The 27699-nt window shown below is 38.7% G+C and overlaps 1 protein-coding gene across 1 annotated transcript in view; it reads right to left on the reverse strand.

The window, feature by feature from the left end:
* LOC139692331 (uncharacterized) overlaps nt 1-27699 on the reverse strand; it is a 489107-nt gene that overhangs the window by 29433 nt on the left and 431975 nt on the right. The window contains exons 3-4 of the mRNA XM_071590451.1: nt 26489-26768; nt 8662-8871 (exon numbers count right to left, since the gene is read on the reverse strand). Coding sequence (XP_071446552.1) covers nt 8662-8871; nt 26489-26768 — 490 coding nt within the window. The remainder of the gene's footprint in view (nt 1-8661; nt 8872-26488; nt 26769-27699) is intronic.

Raw genomic sequence — 27699 nt, forward strand, 5'->3', positions numbered from 1 at the left:
AAAACACAAATAAAAAAATGGAAAAAATGGCTGCTTGTCATTCCCACATATTTTGCTGAGTTTTATGATAAGGCAGTCTACTGACCTATTTCAAGAAGTCCAAGTTTATAGAACCACATCTATGTGAGATATGTACGGTGTATGTATGCGAGAAATGATTGGTGAAATATGAGACGTGAATTTGCGAGAAGGAAAAGGCGGTGTGCTGCTGCTTGTAAAATGCCGTGAGGCTCGTGATTCCAATCCTAGGGGGACACATTTCTCTCTCTCTCTCGGCAATTCATCTCATTTCAGATAAATTTATTAATCCCGTGACTCCCGAGTAATACTCATGCCGCCCAAGGCAAGAGTTAGCATTGAACCCAGAGTCGCCAGGTCAACGACCTACCGTCATGCACTCTTACCCTGCAGCATCGATGGTCTTTTTCATAAAGGGCATGTTTATTTTTTCATTTGCGAGCAGTTTGGATGGATATTGTGAAGGCTTCCACTCATGTGATAAATAGGACTACGAGTCGTGAAAGCAATGATTTGACCTTTGGCGGTGTCTAAATGCCTTCGGGTTCTTCATCTCCATCCGTATGTTCCGACGTCATAATCGAGGAGCGAAAAATGTGAAACTAAGCCATAAAACGGCATTTTTTTCTAAATAAATAAATATATATATATATACTATATATATAACCTACCTTAACCGGTAGATCACTTAATAATATATTCTTCATATTCTATGTGATCCTATTATATTTCCTTTTATCTATTTCCATGTTAATAAATCAATATATATATATCTTTACATGCATATATATATATATATATATATATATATATATATATATATATATATATATATATATATACACACATATACCACCTCAATTATCATTCCCAAGATTTAAATGATGGACAATACAGAGATTTTGAGTCCTGGCAACTACGGGGCTCGGCCCAATCGGCCGTGTGTCGTGCCCGGCAGCGGGGGAAGCAAGGCTTCCGCGGTCGTCATCCCACGAAACCCTTGCAAGGGAAAACCGGCAGCAGCAGGACAGAGGACGCGGGAGAAGAAGACTAAATCAGTTAGAATAGGAACGTGGAATGTTAGGACAATGATGAGGACAGGGAAATTGGAGAATGTTAAGCGAGAGATGGAAAGGGGAAATATAGATATTTTAGGCCTATGCGAGGTGAGATGGAAGGATAGCGGGGATTACTGGAGTGATAATTATAGAATAATATTCAGCGGCGGGGACGAGAGCCAACGAGGGGTTGCCTTTGTATTAAATGAAGAGGTAGGAAGAAGCGTAGTCAACATAGAGCTGGTAACGGATAGATTATTACTAGTAGAGATGAAAGCAGAACCGACGAACTTGGTTATTATTCAGGTATTCATGCCACCGAGCAACCATAAGGAAGAAGAGGTCGATAGGATATACGATCAGTTAGATGACAAAATCGCGTGTTTTCCTGCAGGGAAACATTTGATAGTGACGGGGGATTGGAATGCGACGGTAGGCAAAGGAAGAGATGGTGATGAGGTCGGGGACCACGGTTTAGGCACGGGGAATGACCGCGGGGAGAAAGCAGTTGAGTTCTGCAGGAGACAGGGGTTAGTCATCACCAACACTAGATTTAGACACCTCAAAAGACGCAGGTATACAGGAAAATGCCAGGTGACTCAGAAAAGTATCAGCTAGATTATATCCTGTTTAGGCACATGTTTAGGAAGTGTGATCAATATGCACAGCTTCCCGGGAGCGGATGCGGACTCGGACCACAATTTAGTGGTTATGAAATGTAGCGTCCGTTTCAAAAAGATTTTCTCACTACGAGGTTAGGAGTACTTAACATGAGCTGCCTCTAAATATAGTCCTATTGCAATAATATAATTAGGATATGTATTCTGCACTTTGATTTACTTGGATTTCCCTGACGTATAACCGAATAAGTTTCAAGATATATTTGAGGAATCAAAACTTCTATTTTTACTTTTAAGTTGCTTCGGACGTTTCCCATTGTTTTTATAATGTCTAAGTGATGTTTTTATTCCCAGATTATACATAAATATGAGTGAACTTTTTCTTTGTATCATGTTGCTTTTGGATTTTTGATGTAATTTTCTCTTTTGCATTAAATCTCTTCTGGCTTCAACAACCGTACTAGTTCGCTACCCTCGTGTTTTCGTTTTCTCGTGGCAATCTTGTCGAGACAGTGTTTTATTGTGATTAATTTAATGTTTTTCAACTTCCTATGCAAGCTGTTGTCGATATTCATACTTGCAGTCATTTTTTAATAGTGCCTAACTTTTCTGAAGTTTTTTAATGAATAAAATATATTTTTTGCTTTTATTGTTTGGCCGCGGGTATGGAATGTCATAATTCAGCTAAATGATTCATGTGATCGCGACTTTCATTCATAGGGGCGTGATAATCATACGATGGCAGCTGCTTTAATGCCACGACCACGCATGTAGAATGTTATTGCTGGTATTTTCACCCTTTGATACCGTGGTCAACATGTTGAGTTTACCTCACTGGACTCGCATTTGATAGCCGTGATATCAAGGCCATGGTTATTCAAAATAATGAATTAAAACTAAAATCATGTCCAACAAGTGAAACGTTTTATGTGTTTCTGCGGATGAGGGTGGACATGTGAGTATCATAAATACCTTTGAATTGGAAAGGGTTTACCTTGAAATATCAAATATGTAGATTTTTTCCGGTTTCTCTCTATGGTGCGCCAAATACTTTTCATCTCGTCATGAATTTCGGGTACCAAATCTGCATGGAAAACATAAAAATATCTGCCGTCTCCAGAATTCGAACCCGGGTCTTCTGGGTGGGAAGTCGGTGTGATAGCCACCGCACCATCCCGATCCCCACATCAGGTCAAATACAACGGAATTATTGAATAATAAATTAAAGTAAACGAAACGGGTAATATTTCACTGAATAACGCCTTTTTTCATGTAACTTGACCAAATAGGTCCTTAAAGATGACGCTGAGCGTTTTATTAAAGAGGAAAAGATTTGAGCCGCCTGAAACAAAGATTTTTGACCCTCTGGTCGACACACACCCTTAAGATTGATTTTGCTGTCAAAACACGAACTTTAAAAAAGTTGTAAAAGAAAGATTAATTAAGATGATAAATGGATTCTGTGTGTACCCAAGACGTCCCCTATAATTTTATATTTGACTTGCTTGTTCAAGCGGAAAGTAGAATAAAAGAATTGAGGATAGATTTATCAGAGAAATTTATTAAAACAATCAGCACTGGGGAGGGTGGCCCACGTGCCCTCCTCCGCGCTTCTCCTGGAGGTGGAGGGACTCCCTGGAGGTTTAAGAACCCCTGGATTGGGCGGGGGAGAGGGGGAAGAAGGAGAGAAAAGGTCTGATGACTTTTGAGGAGGGAACTAACGATATCGAAGGGAAGGGGAAAGTGATTAACAGTTGGGAAAGGCGAAAATACGAAGATCAGAGGGATAAATGATGAGGACTGGAAATGAGCAATTGGAAAGCTGAAGAAAATTTTTGATTGCCGGCGTCAAACGAAATTGTTTAACCACTGGTAGGATTAACGCTGCCCGATGAAATTAAAATCCGGTCCGATAAACTCATTTCGCAGCGAACAGTGGAGGCTGAAAGGAACGATGATTTTTTTCCTGCCAGGAAAATTTTGTTCTACGATACTTTAATTTTTTTAACAGCTTACTTTGATGTCGATGTTCATTAGATGCCAGCTCGCCGGGGGAAAATATTCGCGCAAATTCTCCAAAATGCAAACCCCCCCCCCCCCCCTGATTCGAGAATTTTCCCTCGCTCGATTTTTTGGAATTTCATTAATAGCGAAAAAAACGGGACGGATTGGGATGCGGGCCAACCAGATATTCCGAAATTCCAAATAAGGCGGGAAGTGTGGGGAGGAGATTGACTCGATATGTGAGGGACCGCACAAAGAAAGTGACTGTAAGTGGAATGGGTGAAATGGAATAATGAAGAGGTTGGCATGCTCAGATTTGCCTGTTACCGGGAAAAGGAGGAATGAATTACATGGACCGCGATACGCGCCGAGGATCTGCTGCCCAGTGAAAGTTGTCTATTTTGATCGACCTTGTAAAATCAATGTAGTTATGGTGGACTGAGTTACTTTCCCCGACCCTGTATAAATGCACACATTGCCTGAGTCATCGTTTGACTGAAGCTCATGTGGAAATTCTGGCACATTTGAAATATTGCACTGTGCGGTACAATAACAGACAATATAACATGGTCTCAATTAGGACATACAATAAGGACTAAGGGATACCTATTTTTGAAATCAGAAGAAGCAAGCTTAGCAGTTAGAAAAATATGACGTGTCGCGAATTATTATGCTGAACAAAGGATCTGATAAAAAAAACCACTTGTTTTCATTTTGATAAAAAGAACTAAAAGTATTAATAAATCTCTCTTTATAGTAATAAATACTCCGATATGTATATATATATATATATATATATATATATATATATATATATATATATATATATATATATAAATAAACACATATGTAGATTTTTAGACCGGAGAGTTACCGGTCGCCACCTGTACTTCAAAAAATATTTTACATCGCCTCTCCTGTAACTTCTCCCCTGCCTTCTACATGGGCGAATACACGACCACACTTTCCCTCCGCATGAATAACCACCGCTATTCCACCAAATCTCCCACCTTCCTTAATTATCCCATCCCTACTCACACTGCTTCCCACAATCAATCTTTTGATGACTGCTTCTCCGTTTCGGTGATTGAAATCCTTCCCAAATCTGCTAGCATAATAGAGGTGAGAACCCGCGAGATGGCGCATATCTGGGTGGCCCAGTCATTTAAACCGCCCGGGCTGAACCAAGCCCACTGAAAGCATCATATGGCTGCCTACATATCCCCTCTCACCCCCTTGTTCATTTCCTATTGGTCCCTTACCTCTCCTCCTCCCACCTCTCCCCCGCACATGTCCTCTCCGCTCTTCCCCGAGAACGCCATTCTGAAGACGACGGCCGAGCCGTCGAAACGTCAAATAACATATTGTGAGTGTCCTTTCTTTCTGTCTCTATGGTCTAAAAAATCCACATGTGTTTTTATATATTTGTGCGTCACCGAAGAGCGTTCCATTTCGAAGATATAAATATATATATATATATATATATATATATATATATATATATATATATATATATATATATATATATATATAGTCCGATGAAGACGGAGCAGAATTCCGTCGAAATGATCAATAAATAACGTGTGAGTGATCTTTTTATGTGTTTCTATATTGTTTGTTGCTGTCCAATTTATTATTTGGCACTGTGTTACGTCGACGAAATCATATATATATACTTGATCAAAAAGTTCCCGGAATAACCACCGTGTGGCGCTCCCATCGTTCCGATTTGAGTTCTGTTTTTTTTGTTAAATTGGTACATCTGTTGTTGATATTCCCTTTAAATCTTAGTGTCATAACTTGACATTTGCAAAAGTTACGGTAGGTTTTCGGTATGTCCATCAGTGCTTCCTGCGATTTTTCCATTACTTCCTCTCGGCTGCTAAAACGCGTTCCCCGTAATGGTTTTTTAACTCGATTGAACAGAAAGAAGTCACAGGGAGCCAAATCAGGGGAATTCGGTGGCTGTTGGATGGTATTTGTTGCATTTTTCGTCAAAAAATTACGAATAATGATAGCACTGTGCGACGGTGCGTTATCATGGTGCAAAATCCACGAGTTTTCTGCCCACATTTCTGGTCTCTTTCGGCGAATTGCTTCACGCAAACGTCTCATAACGCCCAAATAATACTCTTTGTTTACTGTCTGGCCTTCTGGCAAAAATTCATGATGCACTACACCGTTGTAATCCATGAAAACCGTCAGCATTGCCTTCTTTTTTGACTGAAAACGACGTGGTTTTTTTGGTCTCGGCTCATTTGGTGAACGCCATTCACTTGCCTGATGTCTGGATTGCGTGTCGTACTCATAAACCCACGTCTCGTCTCCAGTAATGATCCTTTTGATGAATGTGGGATCGGATTCAGCCTCGCAAATCATGTCTTTTGCGACGTCAACACGGTCTCTTTTTTGCATGAAATTGAGGTCTTTTGGCACCAACTTTGCTGCTACACGACGGAAACCCAAATCATTAACCACAATGTCTTGGGCGGATCCATAGGCAATGTTCAAGTCCTCCGCTATTTCTCTGATGGTTAATTTGCGGTTATTGACCAACATTTCTTTTACTTTATCAATTTTTTCACCGACTTTCGATGTCGATGGTCTGCCACTGCGTTCATCATCTTCGATTGACTCACGACCACTTCTGAACCGCTCGTGCCACTGGTAAACGACCGTTTTTTTTAGAGAATCGTTGCCGAAACACTTTTCCAACTTTTCCAACATCCGTGCGCCACTAAATCCGTTTTTTACGCAAAATTTAATACAAGTTCGTTGTTGCAAATTCAAATCCATTTCTGCAATTGTAAAAAATCGCCAACACACACAGAGATAGATGTACTCTTGGCTACGTAACTTTTGCAAATGTCAAGTTATGACACTAAGATTTAAAGGGAATATCAACAACAGATGTACCAATTTAACAAAAAAAACAGAACTCAAATCGGAACGATGGGAGCGCCACACGGTGGTTATTCCGGGAACTTTTTGATCAAGGTAGTATATATATATATATATATATATATATATATATATAAATATATCATGCTAGCAGCAGAAAATCCGGGTCAGGTGAAGAAAATGTTGAAAAAATAGTGAGTCCGGTACGTAGTACGATTTTAAATCAAAATGAGACAAAAGTGTTCGGTGTACAGTAAGGAAGTGATGTAAGCGTTTATAACGAGTATGAGGCTATAATTGGTGGGAACGTGTGAATGTGTAGGCAAATAGTCGAGGAGAGACTAGAACGAAAGTGAAAGGAGAGTATGAATAAGAACTAATAAGATAGTTTTTTAGCATTCAGGAAAAAGTATTCAGCAGTAAAGTCGACATCGATCTGAGGAAAAGGATGATTAAGTGCTTGATTTGGACTTTATTTTTATTTCGAGATAGTATAGGCTTCGCAGGAAATTATCAAAAATCAAGTGCATAGATAAATTAAGAAATGATGAGGTACCCACTGAAGAGGGAAAACGAAGAAATAACTCCAATAAGAGTAAAAATAGAAGAAAAAGAACTGGAATGACCAAGGAATGTGTAGGAGCTGCTTTCTAAAGAATGTGATAGAAGGTAAAGAGTGGAAGGATGGAAATGAGAGATAGCTAACTTGAAGAATGGGGAAGTGTCGGAAGATTGTAGAGAAGGGAAGGGGACAGGGATAAATGGAAGCGTGAGGACACCTAGGGCCTATACGCAAGGAGATTACTCATGATGATAACGAAAAAATACGAGGACGGATTGGTTGCGGAATAAGTTGTTGCAAGATGCGAAGTGAGGAAAAAGGAATATGGCTAACGCTATGGGCTATGGCAGTCAATTTATATCACAGGCAGTAGAGATCGGAGTTTAGGAAATAAAAGAAAATAATGATATTTCTCTTTTGTGCCCTATATGTTTATCCGAGAATGGAGACATGGAGACTGGACGGGCATCGGCACGAAAATACGTAATAATGATTTTAACCCGTCACGGCGAAAGATCAAATATCTTAGACTGCCTTGCAGAGAAAGAGGCTTGGCACTCCGAGACTGGGGAGGGGACGCTGGCCATCCGTGACGCCGCACGGACAAAATAAATAAATCACCAGCGTTCTTCAATGCACTCTAACAAAGAAGATGTCACTACGAAAATGGCATACTAATCAGATCCATTATGCGGCACGAGGTCGCACTGGTTTTTTCCTCGTGATGCTTCACAGATTTAACTCCGGACAATGTTTTGGTTTTCTTCTCTGCATCTCCTGCGAACAGACGTCACCACACAATCTCATGAAAAATGTTTGTGGATGACCAAAAAGCGTCCCTCTGTGCTCGGAAATCCTTGGTTGGGAGTCAATTGAAACATGAATATCGCATATATGTATTGAATGTACGACTTAACTTTTAGAATAAATATGTTCTATGAAATTCATTACTGACACAGTTTAGAAACAATTGTAACCCCGCATTACATTTGTAGCTGAGGCCGGACGCAATACGGATTAAGGGAAATTCTCTACCGAATAAATCATTATAAGAAATCATTTTCTCATACAAATTTGGTGACCATAAAAGTAGACTTCACGTGTGACCATTCTAACTACTCGAAAATGAAATGTTATCTAAACTTAAAAAAAAAAACAATTTGCTAGAACTTACTCTGGTGGTTTATACAGGTAAATCTACCTCAAGTGATGCCCAAGTGTGTACTCAATTCCAAATCAGTTATTTCGTAGGTAGTCCTAGCTTGTCCCAGCGTAAAAGATGACATTTACGACCCCACAGTCGTCATGACGCCCGTAAGACATTCAACAACACCTTATCATACATGTATATCATGGTAAGCCATGTAGTATATCGATTAGTAATGCACATCATGCAGTTACCTTGTCAAGCAAGATAGAGTTGACATTTGTCTGTTGGATCAATTATTTTGCATCACAATCGCAATATATGCATGCATCGCTTTATGCCGCCACCAACCTCGTTGTCGAGGTGCGTGGGTCTGTGGCCGCGGCCGCCGCTCCTCTTGGTCACCGCGGCTCCCCTCTCCGACGGCTGTCCGGTAGGTGGTCGCAGCTGGTGCTGGTGGTGTTGGGGTGGAAGAGGGGGAGAAGGGGGAGTGTAGTGCCTCGTGTACGTGCTGAACGTCCCGGCCGGCCAGACCGACGTCCTTATCGTCCCGCTGTGCGCCTGCGAAGAGGGAATACAAAAGGGTGGGAGGAAGTCACGCGAAAAGAGAGACATCTGGAGTCAACAAGAAAACAATAGATAATTAAAATAAGAGGAAAGTTTACTCCACTTAACTTCAGCTTTGGACAAAACTTTGATATGGAACGTGTTTATATTCGGGGCGGATGCGTGGTCTTTGAAGCAAGACGATAGTCGTAGATTCGAAGGCTTTTGAGATGTGGGTGTGGAGAAGGGTGGAAAAGATAAAAATGGATAGAGAAGAAAACAAATGTGACAATAGGCATGGGGGTCGAGATGGTGCGGGAGCTAACGTACTGGCTTCCCACCCTGAGGGCGCGGGTTCAAATCCCGGCGGTGTTGAATATTTTTCAGAGGTATCTCGATCCCTACTTGAGGTGCTTTGTGGAGGGCACTTTGAGTGAGTACGCCGTCCGTCGGATGGGACGTAAACTGCGGACCCCTTGGCGCCTTTCGTAAAGAGTAGGCTAATGCCGACGCCGGGTTTCTCTCCACCCTTCATCCTTTCCTGTCCATCCCCTATGGCGCAAATGACCTTAGCTGTCGGTCGCCTCCCCTAAAAACTACTACTACTCGATGTGGTATAAATTTGAGAATTTGGGAGAATGGAGAGCGTTGTTGGGGTAGAAATTCAAAGAAGAAAGGGGAGGGGGGTGAAGAGAATGTTGATAGGCGATGGAATGTTGAAAACTGTGGGAAACGGGAGAACTTTTGGCAAGCAAGGTGGGAGAGGATCGAGAGACGTTGATCGGAATAATGAAGGTAGGCAGAAAGTATGCGGAGTTGAAGAAGAATTTCTGTATTGTAGCACGCCAGATTTGAGTCTTACGGTTAGACTTATAAATATGTAGCGGTGTTCTGTCTGTGCAACCAGCCAAAACAGACCTTAAAGGCAGTTTCCCTCTAGGACTGAAGCAGTTTAGGTCAGACTTCCGTTGAGTTGGGATTTTGTCTCATTCTGTTCCTCATCTCAAGGTAATGCCTTAGTAAGAGTGCTAAGTGCTACCAATATACACACTCGTGTGAGATTTGTCGGAAATCAATACGAAATGCAGTAATATTGGCATATACGGACTGGCGCAGTAAAATTCAGGGAAACAATTTAGAAAACCATCTTAAGAAAACTGGACATTGAAAGCATTGCATCTAATAAGCAAGGTCTGTGGTGCAGTGAGTGTACAGTGGCTTGAGGGCCTAGCATGAGCGATGAACCTAATATTAATAGATTAATAGTGCACATATCATTATATCGTCCCAAAGTGTTTCATTTGAGGCGGTTTGCGCTGGATTAAAGAAATTAAAGCTGATCTAAAATCTAGAGAGACGAATCTCGGCAATTCGATCAATAAATTAAAAGATAGATTGAGCAATCTATCTTTGGTTCTTGAGGCTTATGACAAGCGATTTGAAGAATGATTTGCAATAAATGTCTTCAGAAAGTTAAAAATCTTTCTCTGAAAAAGCAAGTTGCACTACTAACTGCACAGACCAATGACCTCGAGCAAAGTAACCTTGTCCATTCTATTGAAGTTCACGGTTATCTCTTCGAAAAAAAATGATGACCTGCCGATCTTTTATCTAATTGGTAAAAGCAAGAGAAGATTTTGAGTACAAAGCAACGTACACGCCATAAATAGCGGTTACCGCATTAAATTCACCTCGAAAAATTCTATTTTCCGCGACGTTTATTCATGAGTTCTTAAGGACAAACTACTGGCCAAAAAAAGAATGACGAGCAAATTCTATTAGCGACATTTGAACCTCAACGTTGCCCCCACCCACACTATTCATCAAAGAACCTCTCCGTCCCGGAAGAAGGAAAGTTCTGAATTCTGCGAAGGCTTAAAAAAAAATACTAAAAACTACAAATACGACCTGCGCTCACGTGGAGTCAACCTCTTGACCCGGAAAGATGAGAAAGAACCAGGATTTTTTCGACATGTTTACATGGTGTTAATGTTATGTATAATTAAGAATCATATTCTCTTAATAATCAAATATATGAAAAAAATGCAACGTTTCTTGTTGGTCAAAATATTCGTAGTGTCAGAGGCAATTTTGATTTATGCATGGCGCATCTGCACAGCTTCACGAGTTTGCCCAGATGCTATTATACATGTATCTGTATATCTGGTAGTATCCCGTTTTTAAAGGTATTTAGATGGACACAGACTGCGCTCTCGTATATTTCTTAGCCTCGCTTTAGAGGAGAACGTGACACCCGGCAGTACAATAAACCCACCCTCAATTCCGCATACTTCCTTCCTCCCTTCATTCCGTCCGTGTCTATCCTTTTCCAATCCCTACCTTGCTTTCCTAATATCCTCTCCTCTAGAACAGTCTACGGCATTCAATCGCCATCGACTGACGATTGGGAATGTTATAATATTGATTGAAATTTGGGTACATGATCATGAGCTTGATCAATAGAAGTTAACCGGCTACAAATATTTTACTCGCTTCTGGGAATGTAATCGAGTAAGAGGTGTTATTTTTATGTGAAAAATACGATCGACTGTAATTTCAAAAGCAATTCTAGCTCTTACGCCTTAGGTCGAACATTGGGAACTGAAACTTGAATTTATTGATTTATATTTGATAAGCAGGTAAATATATTCAATTATACAATGATTATCTGAATTTATTGTTAAATTTTTGTGACTGGTGATAAATTAACATGACGGCGTTAACAAATAACTGGAATAATTATTAAAACTTGTTGAGTTCTATAGAATTATCGTATTTTGGTCGATGATCCAACTTCGATAGAATCAAAGTCTGCAACTTGCATTGATTATTAGGTTTCGGGCAGCATCCACTAATTGCTATCATTTGCAAAGATTTTAAAAATCAACGGTAACTCCAAGACGCAATGGAGCCTGTGTGAATGGAACCTATTCAGGTGCCGCGGAGTCTTTAAGCATCTCTCTGGAAATAGATTGTAGCGTTAAAACTCATCTGGCTGTATTAGTATAGCGTGTAAGTTTTGAATTTAGTTATCTCTCATGATAGAAATATTAATTATATTTACTTTTACGAAATATTAAATAAGTTGAATGTTTTCTTCTTGATAAAGCACTTGATAATGACGGATTAGATAGCAAACTTCTGGCTTAATCAATGATTTAGCACACATATTTTCGCATGTTTTTAATTTAAGTTTTATTAGTGGTGGTTTTTCAGATGGGCTAAAGAAAGCAGTAGTCAAGCCCATTTGCATAAAAGGCGATCGGTTAAAATTGCAGAGTAATCGGCTGATTTCATTGCCATTAATATTATTTAAACTATTCGAAATAATAGTAAAATTGATGCGTCATATTTACTAATAAAATTAGTTTCTTTAGCCAAAATCAATTAGGCTTTTTGTGCGAAAAGGGAATTGAAGTAGCCATGGAAAATTGATGGACCCAGATTTACCTGTCGATGTACTCAAATAAAAAGAGAGCCTGTTTATTTATTGACCTTACCAATGCCTTTGACACCTTTGAGCATAAAATTCCAATGTATAAGCTTCAACAGAAAAGTTTTCGAGGATTTTCCTATTTACCTAATTTATTTACAAAATATGTGAACAAGTTGCCCAGTTTTTAATGGGTCTATTTCAATAGAGCACCGTAGAAAATATTTCCGTTTGTACATTTTAGATATTAGGGGAGTCTAACTATGACTTGAACATACGTATTTAATGATAAATTGGATAAGAGGTGCGCAGTTTGAACACTAACTTACATACTACTTCGCTACATCCTGCAACTTGCTCTTATATTTCCCCATTCTTTTCTGGCTTTCTCCGAATTACTTCTGTAAAGGTATCTATTCTTTACTCCCACTTAATTGAGCTGCAAAACAGTCGTTTTCGAGTTCTACTGAGTCTAGAACTATATCACTTGTAATTGAAATCATTGTTAGGCCATTGCAGAAATTAGAAAATTACTTTCATCCAGGTCGCTTTTATTAGATCATGGCATGAGCACGATGCGGGTGTAGAGGTGTGTATGGGAGAGGTGAAATGGTCGAAAAAGAAAACAGGCGAGAAGTCGAGGAGGCATGACAGGGGAGGTGAGAATGAATGTTGGTGGTTGAAAGGTTGGTTGGGGGAAATTCAAAGAGGAGAGGAAAAATTAGCGCAGGGCATACCGAGTGATAGTCGGCTGCTGAAAACTGTGCTAGATGATGCAATGTTGGGTAGATGACATTGTAGAATTTGATTAAGATTAAGGGAGACAGTAAGTACAAGGGCTCGTATTTAGGACTGAAGAATGGTTTATTGTGAGACATATTTTGGAGAATGTATTCTGTGTTTTGTAAGGCGGGGATTTGAAATGTAGCCCAACTCGCAGAGAATAAAATATACGATAAAAGTCGAATAAAAAGCATTCCAGGAAAGATGTATTAGGCATGCTTGAGGAATTTCGCGAACAAAAATGGGTTAATATCTGACGTGGTTTCCTGGACCGCTACTCAGAAATAATTTTTTAATATCTCCCCATCACCAGATCACTTTTTAAAATTGTTCGGTCGCTTTGATATTAACGTAGGTCAACCAAAATAAAAATGAAAATCCGTCGTGAGCTCTTTGAAACTTGGTAAAATATTAAGATGTTTTTAATCCTTTCCAAGTTCTTACTGGGGATTTCCTCTTCTTTTTTTGCCGCAAAAGCTTGAATGCTTCCTCTCCATCAAAGATGTTTCGTTGATCCAGGAGTGATTCTTCCTTCCCGAGATATTCAGCGGAAATATATATTCCAAAGTGTTTCATTAGTGCATTCCTTAGATTATCGATCACCCATTTTCCTTCCGGGATTGCTATTTCATTGTTATGTTTTTTTATTCATTGAAAGCTATTTCTTCAAATGGAGTTCACGCGGCGGCACCAGGTCACTCATCCAATAGTGGATATTAAATAAATTGAATGCCAAAAGATAAAGACGAACGAAACGAAATTCGGCAACTACTCTTGCGAATAGAATTAGTTTGAAAACAAGCGAATTTAATGGTGAATATCCATAGCTTTTTCTGAGGAATGGTGAGGTCATTCCAAACGTGGAAAAAGGCGTTAAATGTTTTCTTGAATACAAATAACTTATATTAATGACTTTGCAAAATAATATATTTCAGTATTTTTTTAAATAAAAAACCAAGCAAAATATGAGCTACTTAAGATGGAAATCAAATTTTGAGACAAACATTCACAGTCCCCAAAGGCTAAATGAATCTCGAAAAATGTGTAGTGTAGAGACACTCGAAGAACTATGCGGTAAAGAAGGTAAAACTCTCTCTGGAAGTAAGAAGGAAAATCTATAGTCAATTCAATAATAATTGAAGATAAGTCAAAAAAAATATTAGATTTATTGAAGAACTGTATTGTGAAGATAAAAGGCTAGCAAACTAAGACCTATGATAAAGATATTATCCCGTAGATAACGATAGCTCAGGTCCAGGTACACTTGGTGGCAACATAGAAAGAGAATCAAAGGAATAGAAATCAAATAAGGCCATGGATAAGATTCCTGCGAAACTACATAAATATGTAGGAAATCGTGGAAGAAAGAGTATCGGCTAATAATGCATACTACATTTATGAGGAAGGAATTGAGCCGAAATATTTCGTGAGATCGATGTTAGTTCCCATCTAAAAAAAGGGAAAGGCAGCAATATGTGAGGATTATAGAACAGTGAGTTTGATTTTGCACGCAGAAAAGTGGTACTCAAATTCATTAATTTGAGGATGAAGAGGAGGGCAAATTATCATTTATCGTATGATCAGTTTAGATTTATGAAGGGGAAAGGTACGCGCGATGTCACTGCTGTAATTAGGTGATTTATTATGAGGAGAATTGCATTTAATCAGTATGTATTTGTTTTTTTAATAAATTTAGAGAATGTGTTCGATAGACTGAGTTGGAAAAAATTAACGAATGTATTGCGGAGAGTTAGATGAGATTAAAGGGATAAGCGATTTATCGGCAACCTGCACATGTCTCAGACTGTTCTGGTGCGAGTGTGGATGGAGAGTCTGGATGGGCAGTGTAAGGAAGAGGAGTAAGGTGGGGGTGCCCATTATCACCCGTGATTTTCAAATTATAAGTGGAGGAAGAACTAGAGATAGGAATGAAAGTTGGTGGAAAATTCATAAAAGCAGTTAGGTTTGCGGATAATTAAGTTTTGGTTTGTCAGTCAGCCAAGGGGTTGCAAGCTTTCCTGCGTGAATTGGAAATTCAGTGCGACAGGTATGGGATGAGAATCAATATTAATAAAATAAAGGTTTAGCGATTTTCCAGAAAGAAAAAGGCTAAACTAAACATTAAAATAGGAGGGCAAAAACTAGAGCAGGTAAAACAGTTTACGTATCTTGGAAGTCTTTTGGACCAACACGGTCAAAGTAGTTAGATAGATAGATAGATAGAGATCTTTATTTGGGCGAAATTGAGACCTAATGGTCCCTTTGTAAAAGTAGTAGGGACGTAAGGAGAAGAATTGCGCTAGGCAAAGAGGTCTTCACAAGGAGGAGGGAGTCGATGACAGGGACGTTGAGTAAGGATGTTAAGAAAAGACTTCGTAAAACGTTTGATATGGGGCGTAGCCTTCGCGGAGCGTACGGCACGGAAACGTGGTCATTGAAGCAGGAGGATAGACGTAGAATGGAGGCTTTTTCAGAAAGAGAAATACATAGTAAAACGTTAAAACAGGAGGGCAAAAACTAGGGAAGGTGGAACAGTTTGCGTATCTCGAAAGTGCTTTGTATCAAAATGGTCAAATTATTAGGGACATAAGAAGAAGAATTGTGTTAGGCAAAGAAGTCACACTTTCACTTTCAAAGCTAGCTTCTAAGCTAGCACAGAAAGCTTTCACATTAAGTAAAGAATTGACAACAGTTACGTTCAGTAAGAATGTTGAGAAACGCCTCGTCAAATCGTCGAAACAAGACGATAAAAATTTGATTGGAGACATTTGAACAGTCGATGTGGAGAAGGATGGAAAAGGTGAAATTAGCAGAAAGAGGAAATAGGGAAGGAATGTTGGATGGAATGAGGAGAGGAACGAGGTATGCGAAATTGAAGAGTGGCTTATTGCAGTTTCGGATGTCAGATTGTGTTTCGTTAGGAGAGGCAAATAAATTCATTACTATAACTTTATCTAGTCTGGGCCCGTTCAAATTCTACTTTGAATGATGTGATACCAATAGTAGTAATAATAAAATACAAACCACTGAGCGTAGTCATAATTTACCATTAGTTTTCTCTACTCAATCTGTTCTAACTCACACATTTAAGCCTTTCTTCTGACCAGTGTTAATGGCATTTATCATAAATCGGGGGGTTACATTTCTGATATTACACATGAAGTATCATATTGCCATAAAATAAATTTGCGCGTCTAACTTTTTTATGGATTTGGTTTCTATTTTAACGGGAATTAAAAATTTTGGTATTTTATGCAAAGTTTAATGCGCTAAGTTGATAAGCTGTTTGTTTCAAATTTCCGTACCGTATAAAAACATCAAATTTCATTAATTGGAATAGAGATTGGTGTTGAAATGTATATCTTGAGTTCAACGAACTATTAAATTATTCGAAAATCATATTTTTTATTGTGAAATCTTGGAATTAAGAAATAGTTGTGAACTTTGCTTCACAGGACGTATTTTCATATGCTTTGGTTGTGTGATGAGAGTATTATAATTTTGTCAAGTGGTTCTCCCGGGAAAATGATGATAATGGAGTCTCAAAAACCGATTTCCATAAAATTTGAATATTTTTGGGATTTACGATAGCTATAAATCGAGAAAGACACTAATAAAGCATTTAAACAAATCATTGAAATAAATACTTAGCACAAATTCCAAGCGGTAAACATCCATTGATTGCAGTGCTGTTTACCTGTATATAAACCAATTAACTAGGGAAGATATGGTACAAATAATTTTTATTCTGTTAAATATAAATCCTTTTGATTAAAGTTTTTGAAATTGAATTTTCCGTTCTAAAGGAAAACGCCTTAACGAAGGCATCTTCAGTGATTGGCGGAGGGGTTTGCGTGCCCTAATGCAGCCGAGGACTATGCCGGCGGGCGCTTAGCTGCCTGTAGTTCCTCCCAAGTATAGTATGTCCCACAGTATAGGATGGGGTAACTCTAAAGGCGTGCTAAAGCCAACCATTTTATGGGAGAAGACCCAGGAATAAACTCATGGTCCTCCAGGATAAGGGACTGGCGGAGGACCTGTCCCCCTTCCCGTTAAAAATAATTTCGCAACATTTCCCAAAGAAACGAAAGCCGGACGGATTAACCGACAACGACTTTGACTTTCTAAAAGGACTTTGACTTAAAACATCTGTAATGTACGGGATTTTAGTGGATAAATTATTGAAGAGATAATGAAGGGAATACAACTATTGGGAGTGGATATCAATTGCTTGTCGGTTATATTCTTTTCTGAATATGACTAGCAAAACCTGAGAGAGCAAAATATGGAGTATCTATTCTTGTAAAGATAAATCGAAATAAGGAACAATTAATAAGTAGAAAGTTGATGATAGGAAAATAAAAATAACAATGAAAGTATCTGGAACAAAATGGAAGTAAGATGCTCCAAATTGGAAGTAATAGGTCCTAACTGGAAATAATATGGCCTGCTATTGATGGCTGTTCGGTTAAATGTTCGTTGGTAATGATGGGTGACATTAACGGAGGAGTTGGAGGGAGAATAAATGAGTAAGTTACTGACCTTTTGAGAGAAGATCGACCGATTTCCGTCAGAGTCAGAATTATGTTGTTATGAAAACAAAATTTCAGCATTCATAAGTTTACATGGGTTAACTAAGATGAATCTGAAATTAATTATAGTTATTTATTTATAGGAAAACAACATCTAATCCAATTTTAGGATGTGCAAGTAAAGGGAGAAATAGAATGTGGATCGGATTATGATCATGTTGCATGACAAGTAAGCAAGAGGGAAATTTGATAGAATTATGGAAATATGGACCACCGCAGCTGAATAGGCTTCCCTTTAAGATGTTCAATTAGACCTTTAAAGGAGAGGAAGTTTCGAAAGAATGGTTCTTATCTTATATATGCCCGCCATATATAAAAAAGGAAGTAAGAAAGACCCAAACAAAAACAGGGGCATCAGTGTAATGACATCCATCAGTAGAAATATTTTCAGCAATGATCGCCGCCAGGTAGGAGAACATGGAGACCACAGAAAAAACCTAAATAATCAGGGATCCATGCTTAAACTGGAATATTAACAACCGATAAAACTGAAAGATACGTGTACGGGATTAACACACGTATCTTATAATTTATCGTTGCTACGGTATCGTTTTCTTTGCTTCGCATTCGATTCCGTTTTTGTAGGTATTACTTAATACACTCGTGAAGGATTCAACGTTCCGATGTCACACTCTTTTTTATCCTCCCTGATCTACTTGAATTGAATTGAACACACGTAATAAAACTAAATATTGGACTGAATTTTTATGTCCCTGGGAAGCGCTGCAAATTGATTACGCTGTTCTATTCTAACTATAATGTAATAACTGTTGCCTACCTGTTATTGCCTGCATTTTAATCTAAACCAATGTTTGTGATGATTTGCGAAATAGGTGTTAGCTATTGTTAAAAATAATTCTCCTGCAAAACTATATTGCTTTATCTTAATGGTTATACCTAATTCCAACACCATACACTCTTACCCAATATCTAAACCCAACGCTCTTTTCCATTCCCCACTACATTTTCATAATCGGTACCTCAATTATCTCTTCTAATTAATCATACTAAGTACCTACTCTTCATGCCGGTGACTACATGTTGGCATATACGATTATGCATGTGCCAGATGGAGGTTATCTGCATTTAAATCTACCGGTAAAAGTGTATCACTCACCTGCTCTGTAACCACTACCCTCATCCATTTTCTTATGCATTCCTACATCTACTCCATTAAAAATGTCTTTTCCCCTCCATAAATAATGAAGGTTTCGCGTTAATTCGTACTATACATGTATTGCTCCAGTAATCCTGTTGTCTCACCAACTCACCTCGCACACACCGTGATCCAATCCATCGTCTATATTTTTTTACTTTTTATTCATACCAAGTTCTTATTCCTAATAATAGTGATCTCGTTTGAGGCCTTTATTTTCACTCCAATTCGATTTTGCAAGGTGTTTGGGTATTGACGACCTGGGAGACTTCGCTTTCAACGCTGTCTAGCACGATACCCTACCCTCCTGGGCCGAATACCAGAGCTGATGGGGATTATCATCCATAAGTTAGCGTTCACATTTTTTTCACAGGAAAACAATTTTTACTGGCTTCCCGTTGTATTCTGCAATAGTTCTTTCAATGTGGCGTCATCCTTTAAATAGTCAACCCACTGGGATCGAATGCCTTTGTAGCCCCCTCTCTGTGTTAGAGGCGCTGATTGAGCTTTGCCTTTCGCCTGGCTACCTCCCCACGACCCACGGGCGACTCTATGTATACCAGAAGCAATTATCATTGGCCCTGCAATTTCAGCTCTACTGGTCATTGGACTCTACAAGTCCTTCCATATGTTCTAGGGTTTATTCCTTGGGGAGGAAAACAAGTGAATGGATGCTGGTAATTGACTGAAACGTGGATAAAATTTAATCACGTGAAATATGCAATACGTTAATGCTCAAGGCGAAATTCGCAAATCGCAACACGTAAATCCAGTCAACCTGCGAAGCGTGCTAATCCAACTGGGCAGTCCAACTCGCTACCACGTATAAACAGTTAATGAAAGCGATTGAATGTTTATTAAAACTTAATATGGTGCCACCTCATGGGTTTTTGTTTGAAGTGTTAATGGAACTGAATCGAATAAGCTGTCTAGGGAGAATTTTGCGTAAATCAAACCTCATTTCGTTCTGATGCAAAATTAAAACGAGCGGAAAAAAATGAATGTCCAATTATACCTACCAATCAATGAAATATTGGAAAAAACATAAGTCTTCGGGATTTTGCACAATTAAAGAATTCGTGGTGAACAAAGTGCATTAGGGTGTCAAAATTCTCCTTTGCTGAATATTTTCCAGCTTATCCAGTGTGTGTTTGAAGTTCACAGTGAATAAAATATGACTTGGATAATTCTGTGATTTTTAATGAAAGCAATTTGAAGTGAAATGATAATTATTACTCATATTTCATCATGATAAAATTCGCATCCATAAGAATTTCAAATAATTTGTCTGAATGCCTGATTTAGAAATTATAATTTCAATTGCAGTTAGTACATAGCGGTGACCTTTCATAGATGTCGAAAATAATAATTACGCACGGTTCAATATATTAATTTTATCCGAATGATGTCATTTTATTCCAATTACGGTTTCGGAAAATTTACATGATGAACATTCTTAATGCATTTAAATACTCACGTATTTTGATGATAGCAATTATAAATTTAAAATAAATAATGAGACCGTAGTTTCATAGTGAAAGAGTGATAATTTTCAATTTTGTTGATATCTTTTTGGAGGTGATTCTGACAATAGATCCAATCTCTGCGTTAGAATTAAAGGGGCGGGGATAATGACCATCAATAGCGTTTTTGCCTTTCATATCAACATATTAATTTTTATCACACGGGGGCGTCAATATTATCGAATGCCTCAGAAGATGCTTGTCGAACTCCGCGAGTGTTATCCATTGTAAATCCCAATATTCAAGAGAAAATAAAATATCTCTGAACGCCGTTCCAACACAATGGTGTTCTTCGCAGGTCATTCAAGGCCTTCGGTTATTATTCCTCCAGCGGAACGCCGTGGTTTGCACGTTTTTTTTTTAAACTTGCCTCGCTCGCGCAAACACTCGCAAAAAAGCTCGGAAGGAATGAGTGGGGCCGTCGATAAGTCGGCCGGGGTCACCGGAGTGACCTCGGGGCTGGATTCATTTCCCACCGGGAACAGATTCAATCTGCGTATTAAATGGGCAGTGCAGATTTTGCACATTAAAAATTAGCATACGATCTCGACTTCCGATTGCGACGGCTTTTTTTTTAGATCCCGGATCGATTCCGGAATACGAACGTTCGAGCGGCATTCCACGCGGACGCTCTGGAAGTCGAATCTCGATTCCAAAACCCCTTACCATATTGATCTGTGTCATCCTTACAGATTTATTTCTACAGCTTCACCTCTCTCTCTCTCTCTCTCTCACGAACACACGCAACAATTTTCTACACTTTTTGATGAGTTTTTCGTTCTGTCGTTTCGTTTCCCCATTAAATATATTTTTTTTATTCCCTCGACCAAACGGCTCGCTGCATATTTATCTTTTCCCTCCCCGCCTCCATTCCCCTCCCCTTTTTCTCATCTCTCTCTCTCTATCGCTCCTTTTTTGTAATTCTTTCGCAGCCCGGCGAATGTTTTCCCCCAATCAAAGGCGCGCCTGGCGTGGTCCGAGGCCGTCGCCTCTCCACAGAATCGATCCCGTCCTTCCAGGGGGGAATGTGAATTCCCTCACTCAGGGCCTCATCTGTTTCCATGCCCTGGTTTCCCGATTTTCATCTTCCTTTGCGGCCCAATATTAACCGGCCTCCGAGCGAAAGGGGTGGATGGCGGTGGGGTCTATCGGAGAGGAATGGAAGCTCCCTAGGCTGATCCTTCGATCCGAAAAATCTGTGCTGAAGAGGACTTAGCTAATAAAAATGAATAGTTTTGCTATTATTTAGTTGTGGAATCTTCCTACCCTCGATTGGTCAAGGTGAGGTTTTTTTGTTTAAAGAAATAGATACATTTATTTTTTAAATATCGTGATATTTTTTAAATATCGTGATTGTTTGATTGTTTCCAGGGTAGTGGTATATTTCCGACTCGAATACTCAACGGCTAATGTTATACCTCTCGCACCATCTATCCTAATAAATACCGGAAAAGAATACAGAAACACGCACTCAAAGGTGGGATTCGAACCTTTGGGATAGCATATAGTATGTGCCTAAATTTCTCATCGACCTGAATTATGGGTCCAGCATCGTTTTTATAATCTCCATTTAGGACAAAGATAGTAAGCAAACGAGATTTCCATGCTTCGCATAGCATATAATGACAGCACTCTCATTTTTTAGGCGAACGATAACCAGATTTTTGCCTCTGTCATACACATCGATGGACACACATTAAATAAAATTTAATTTCCCACCGGATTAAAAAATTTTATTTATCATTTTAAGTCTACGGCCTAAGACTCGCCGAAATTCTTACGGAGGGAGAGATTTCCGTGACTTATGATTTAAAATTTGAAATATGATCTGATTTTACGATAAGATGTGGATCAGAATTTAGTGCAAAAAGCTTTTTAATTACGAATAAACTGCAAAATCTGGCGCGTAAAACTACGCAGTTAATTTATCAATTTTTTTTTAGATATTTCATCACTTTAAATGTGGATTCATGAATTAATACTATATGAACTTACTTGACAGCATTTTAAGATAGAAGCGCATTTGGTAATGGCTGTTATAAACTTCGAGAACAGACATTATTTCAGGGTAATATTTACTGCTGATTTGAGCGATGAACATGTGATTCTCATTTTAAATTTCACCGTTCGTTATAATTGAAATATTAACATGTTTCGTTTTCCTCTAGGTATAATAAGAAATCATCATCATCATATAAGAAAAGGTTTCATTACCAAAATTAGAATTTAAATGTGTCAATTAATTGTTGGGTCCATCTACCTTCCAATAAAATTCACCTCGCTTCATTTACCTCATTTTATGTTTTCACCGTTTGGTAAATTTGTCATAACATTTCCGATATTTGTTTTGTTCTCGAAACATGTGTCTAGTAACTTGAATATTCATCATTATGCGGTGGTAAAAAGGTAATTATTTCGTTGTCGCATTTTCTTGATGAACTCGGCAAGTTTGTTATTAGATTAATAAATCGATTACATGGAACTGTCTGTTGTTCACAAATTTTCCTCGCGTGGCAGGTTATAACAGTCTCTGCTAAATTAATAACGACCCGAAAGCGATTCGTAGATGGACAATAATTGACTAAATTTCAGTTTTTCCCTCCGCTGGCTTGAACCGAAACAGTTGTTCGATTGATTATTTTGCAATCCGTGAATTTATTGGCACGGAACCGATTGCAAAGCGAATTGATTACAGGAAGCACCGTTTTTCACAAGCTGTCGAATACTCGTTTGTAATTTAACAGCAAAGAGAAGAAGGCTGGATAAAATCGTAATTGCAAAACCTTTTTGTTTTCAATGGCCTGATGAAAACTCTTACTTGTTCTTCATTATTCATTGCCTTTCAACAATCAGTGTAGCATCAAAGAAACCCATCTGCTGTATTTCAAAATTTACTGTTCATAATCTATGGCGATGTGACGGGTTTTGTGCTGAACTCAAAATTGCGACCTGATGTGAAAATGTTACTCAATTTAGAAGCTCCTATATATTCTATTGTTTCAGGCTTCACTTCGTGGAAGTAATTAATATCCATTATTAAAATAGAAAGAAAGACTCCTGAGGAAAGAAAGAGGTACCTGATGATGCCGCAAGTCGGTGAAACGCGTTGTACCGTATAATAAAATCTGTGGAAAAGTACGAGTCTTTCTTTCTATTTTAATAATGGATAGAAGCTCCTAATTTTTATTAAGGGTTTTTAATGCTTTTCGGCTTATAATTTATTGTTTTTATTTTATTTCTGAGTGGTACATATCCAAAGCCTCTTAATTTTGTCATATATTTTCATATTGCATAAAAAGTACGTTTTCTCATGCTTACTGCCGTACAATATGGGTGGGCTGTATTTTAGTGGAAAAGGGACTTGTAATAGGAAATATGAAGAAAAATTAAGTTAGCAGAAAAGGAATTTCTAAGAAGGATGGTTGACGGGTACACTGAGTAAAGGCGTGAAGATGATATCATTAAATACTTACATTTCGAGGTTAGCGCTTTCTTAATGTGAGACCTGGTGTTTGGGGCAAGAGGATTAGCGCAGTTTGGGGGCTTCAAAGATGTGAATGTATTGGAGAATGGAAAAATGATGTTGTACAGAGAGGAGAACAAACGCAGGTGTTTTAAATATGGTGGGCGAAGATAGGAAGCTATTTGGGAAAATCTGAAATAGGCTGAGGAAGTGGAATATTCATAGGTTGAATGGTGGGTGGCATCGGTATGTTGAACACCGTGATAATAGGAACATCATTGGTACAGTGAGGTAGAGGAAGGAAGAGATAAGGCTTTTACAAACATGAAGGCAGGCAGAAGTTAGGAAGAAATGAAGAAGGAAATAGGAAGTTTTCACGTAAATTTTAAATAAATTGTCGAAAGTGACCTTCCAAAAACCTGCGTTCAAAATAGGTAGAATACCTTGTTTGACTGATTGCCAAACAATTATCTGTGGTTTCCAGGCGTGACTTAATGGAGTAGATTTATACCATAATGAAACACCATAACTTTGTTATCCCACAGTATTGCATTATATTTCAATATAGAATCTGAAGATTAAGTTAAACGTCGAAACCCGGGTTGTATGCGCAGAAAATGCTATGAAATCACTTAATCATAGTTTTTGATTCTGATTGGCGCACGATCGTGATTTTTGGAACAAAAATACTCGGAAATAATTTTTCCCGAATAAACTAATCTCGTTCCCTGATAATCTCGAAAATTTTCGATTCTAGTCCCTCTTCGGGAATTAGTCTTTTTGTTTTGGTGATAGAAAATAGCCCCCATAACCCACATCACAGTTCACATAGGTCCCCATAACACACATCACAGTTGCCCCCTACTGCGGTGCATATTAAAAAAAAATTGAAACGAGCTTGCATTTGGGTTCAAATTTCTTAAATTGATTTGTTTCACTGTATTGTTGTATTTATTTTGCTTGCATGTTTTATTAATAACATTTTAAAAAGTCGAGACCAATTCGCTACATTTACGAAGTGATATCATTTAGGTTCCTAATATTATTCATGCATGAATTCATCGCGTACATGAAGATCGTCTCGACGATAATTAACTCTGCCTTTCGATGACTGAAGGTTCTTACCAGAGCCCAAGAACTATGTTCATTTTACACAGTTCAACGTCTCTTACTCATTTAACTCTTGAATAACGAAAATGCTGCATTATAAAATCTAGAAATATTTTGTTTGATTGCTAATAGTAGAACTCCTAATCCGTAAAAACGTAAAAAAGTAACTTTTAAAAATTAACCAGACGAGTAACGCCTAATACTCCTCAATGGGTCAGTCGTCACCAAACCTTTTCAAATCTGCTCCAGAAACTAAAGCTGTGGGGTGAATTCTTGTCGAGAAGGAAGTATCATACCCCCCTCCCGAAATATATGCAATTCGTAGTACTCGCGTGTTTTGTGGTTAGTGTATCTCACCTCGACGACAAAATTTGCTTGCCTGGAGTTATGGATTAACCATCGAGTCAAGGATAAGGAACTGCATAGCTGTGGTGGCTATGCCACTATACGGCATGGACGACGGTCGTGTCAGAACACCGTTCAGCATATTTAGGTAAGAAAATAAGGGTAAAATATTCGCTGTTTTTGCAGTATTCGATTATACTATATGCAAACAAGGTGATCCCTGGAACTGGTCAAATTTAAAGAAAACACACCTGATCACCCGTCATGAAATCTAGACCAAATTTCTGGCTAGTCGAAATTATAATTTCGTTCCACTTCACTTTACCTTATCAATTAGATTATTGGCACCATATCTGAAGATTCAAGTATCGGAGATGCCGTAGAATTACATTCAATCGATTATTCAAAGCTCATGTTTAATTTTGGCTCCAATATTTTCATAAATCGCCTTGAATTAGGTCCAAGGCAATAGGCCATACTTTGAACAGTTAAAATTAGAACTTAATCATTAAACCTGCGTAACTTAATATTATTGCCAATTTTAAGATATATTTCACCAGGGGTGTGAATTGAGTGATGTCATAATAAAATGTGAAGCAGATGTAATTGTGGGAAACAATGCAGGATCAGTAAGAGCAACGGGGAATACATTCACATGACGAAATGACAGTTTATTTTAATTGATCTCTAAACAAATTTTTATTAGAAAGGAATTATTGAGTTGTATGAGGGAGAGATCAGCTGATCAAAAATATTTCTTAAAATAAAATTTAATTTGTTCCTAAACACATTTGTACACGTTGAAAATAATTACGCACGAATTACTTTGTGACTATGGTCTAAATAATTAATGAATAATTTTGTTCCGTTTCATCCTCGATTTTCGGAGATAAGTGTTACTTAAAAGGCTCCTCGTATAGTTGAAAATAAATATCATTAAACTTTCAATTCTCGGTCAAATATGAGGAAGTCGTCGTCGAGTAGGTAGGACACTATAAGCATAGACCAGAGGGCCTGAATTCCAAAGCCGGGAACTTTCATCTTCGCCGACTCTGTGTGATTTTTCGGGTTCCTACCAGAACTCCTGGTAAGGAGCGCAGGTGATCCGGGGAATGGAACGGCTCACCCCCCCACGGCCCTCTGAATACGTGAATACCTTTTGGGTTCAGTGGGAGGTGAGTCTCACCCTTCGGTTTGATTGCAGTGGTTGGGGTCGAGCATATTCACCTTGCGTTGCCCCCAGGTCGCTGGGACCCGAACCGAGGCGCCTTCGTAAGGGATGACGGCCGATCCCCTCCGGTGTGTGCGGAACACCTTGGTCGTGTACTGCCGCAGGGGGAAGGGCGGTGGGTGGTAGAACACCGGGGCGTGGCCGTAGACGGGAATCGGAACGGCACCCGCCGAGTCGTGGGCCAGCTGCGACCGGGCCCAAGTCGGATTCCCCACCACTCCATTGGCCACGTGAGGGACAACCCTGGTGTCGGAGTCGTAGCCGCCGTTGTATCCGCTGTTTGGAAGAGATTGGGAAAAAAACTTCAATAAACGATACAGCTGTGTATTGCTATCACAGTTATTAATTCAAATCAGTGCGGTTTCGTCGAAAAGGCGACACACTCTAGCATAGAATATTGCCAAGGATAAATTTATCTACTTTCAAGATGGGGGTCAGAGGATTATGAAGATCATTATACGTCATATGAGGTTAGGGAAGAAGTAGGGGATGGAGGGGGGATTCGCGTATGTGGTAATTGTGAAGATAGTCAGGTAATGGATTCTCAGGACGCGAGAGAAAAAGAAAGAAACTGACTTACTTGGACTGAGACAATAAGTCCCATGGATGATGGCACATATATACTCAGTATTATCGATTATTTTACATTATACTATTGTACATACATTAAATGAATACCTTAATAATATTCAATGATTACAGAAATAGTTCTTAAATTAAAAAAATATCTTTTGCAGAACAATTTGTTATAATTTAAATAGATAATTGGTATTTAAAGAGAATTATATTAAAACTGCTAGATTTGAACTAGGTTAACTGTAGATTTTTAATATTGCACGGGAAGAAATTCCACGGGTTAGACGAGGAGACAAGAAGCAGCTCTGGAACACTACATTCCGAAAATAAAAAAGAGCCCTGCTGTTGATCTTTGCTTTCTCAAAGTATATGTTTAAATGTGAAATTTATATTTTGGGATATTCATAGTAATTAGTTAAAATTTGAAGGTATTAAAGTGATAAAATGAAATTACTTGATGCAATCGAATTTGATCACGTCAAATAAGGGTTTGGTTGAGTGAAATCCCGAGGTTTGTAACCAATGCGGAGAAATATGTTCTGGAAGGGGTAAAAGCGGGGAGTGGGAAGGGTTTATACACATTGGGAGTCTGTGACAGAGGTACTTTCGAAAGCGGGGAATATATATACAT

The sequence above is a fragment of the Hetaerina americana genome, unplaced genomic scaffold (genome assembly GCF_022747635.1).
Source record: "Hetaerina americana unplaced genomic scaffold, ioHetAmer1.1.p SCAF_4, whole genome shotgun sequence".
Classification (NCBI taxonomy): Eukaryota; Metazoa; Arthropoda; class Insecta; order Odonata; family Calopterygidae; genus Hetaerina; species Hetaerina americana.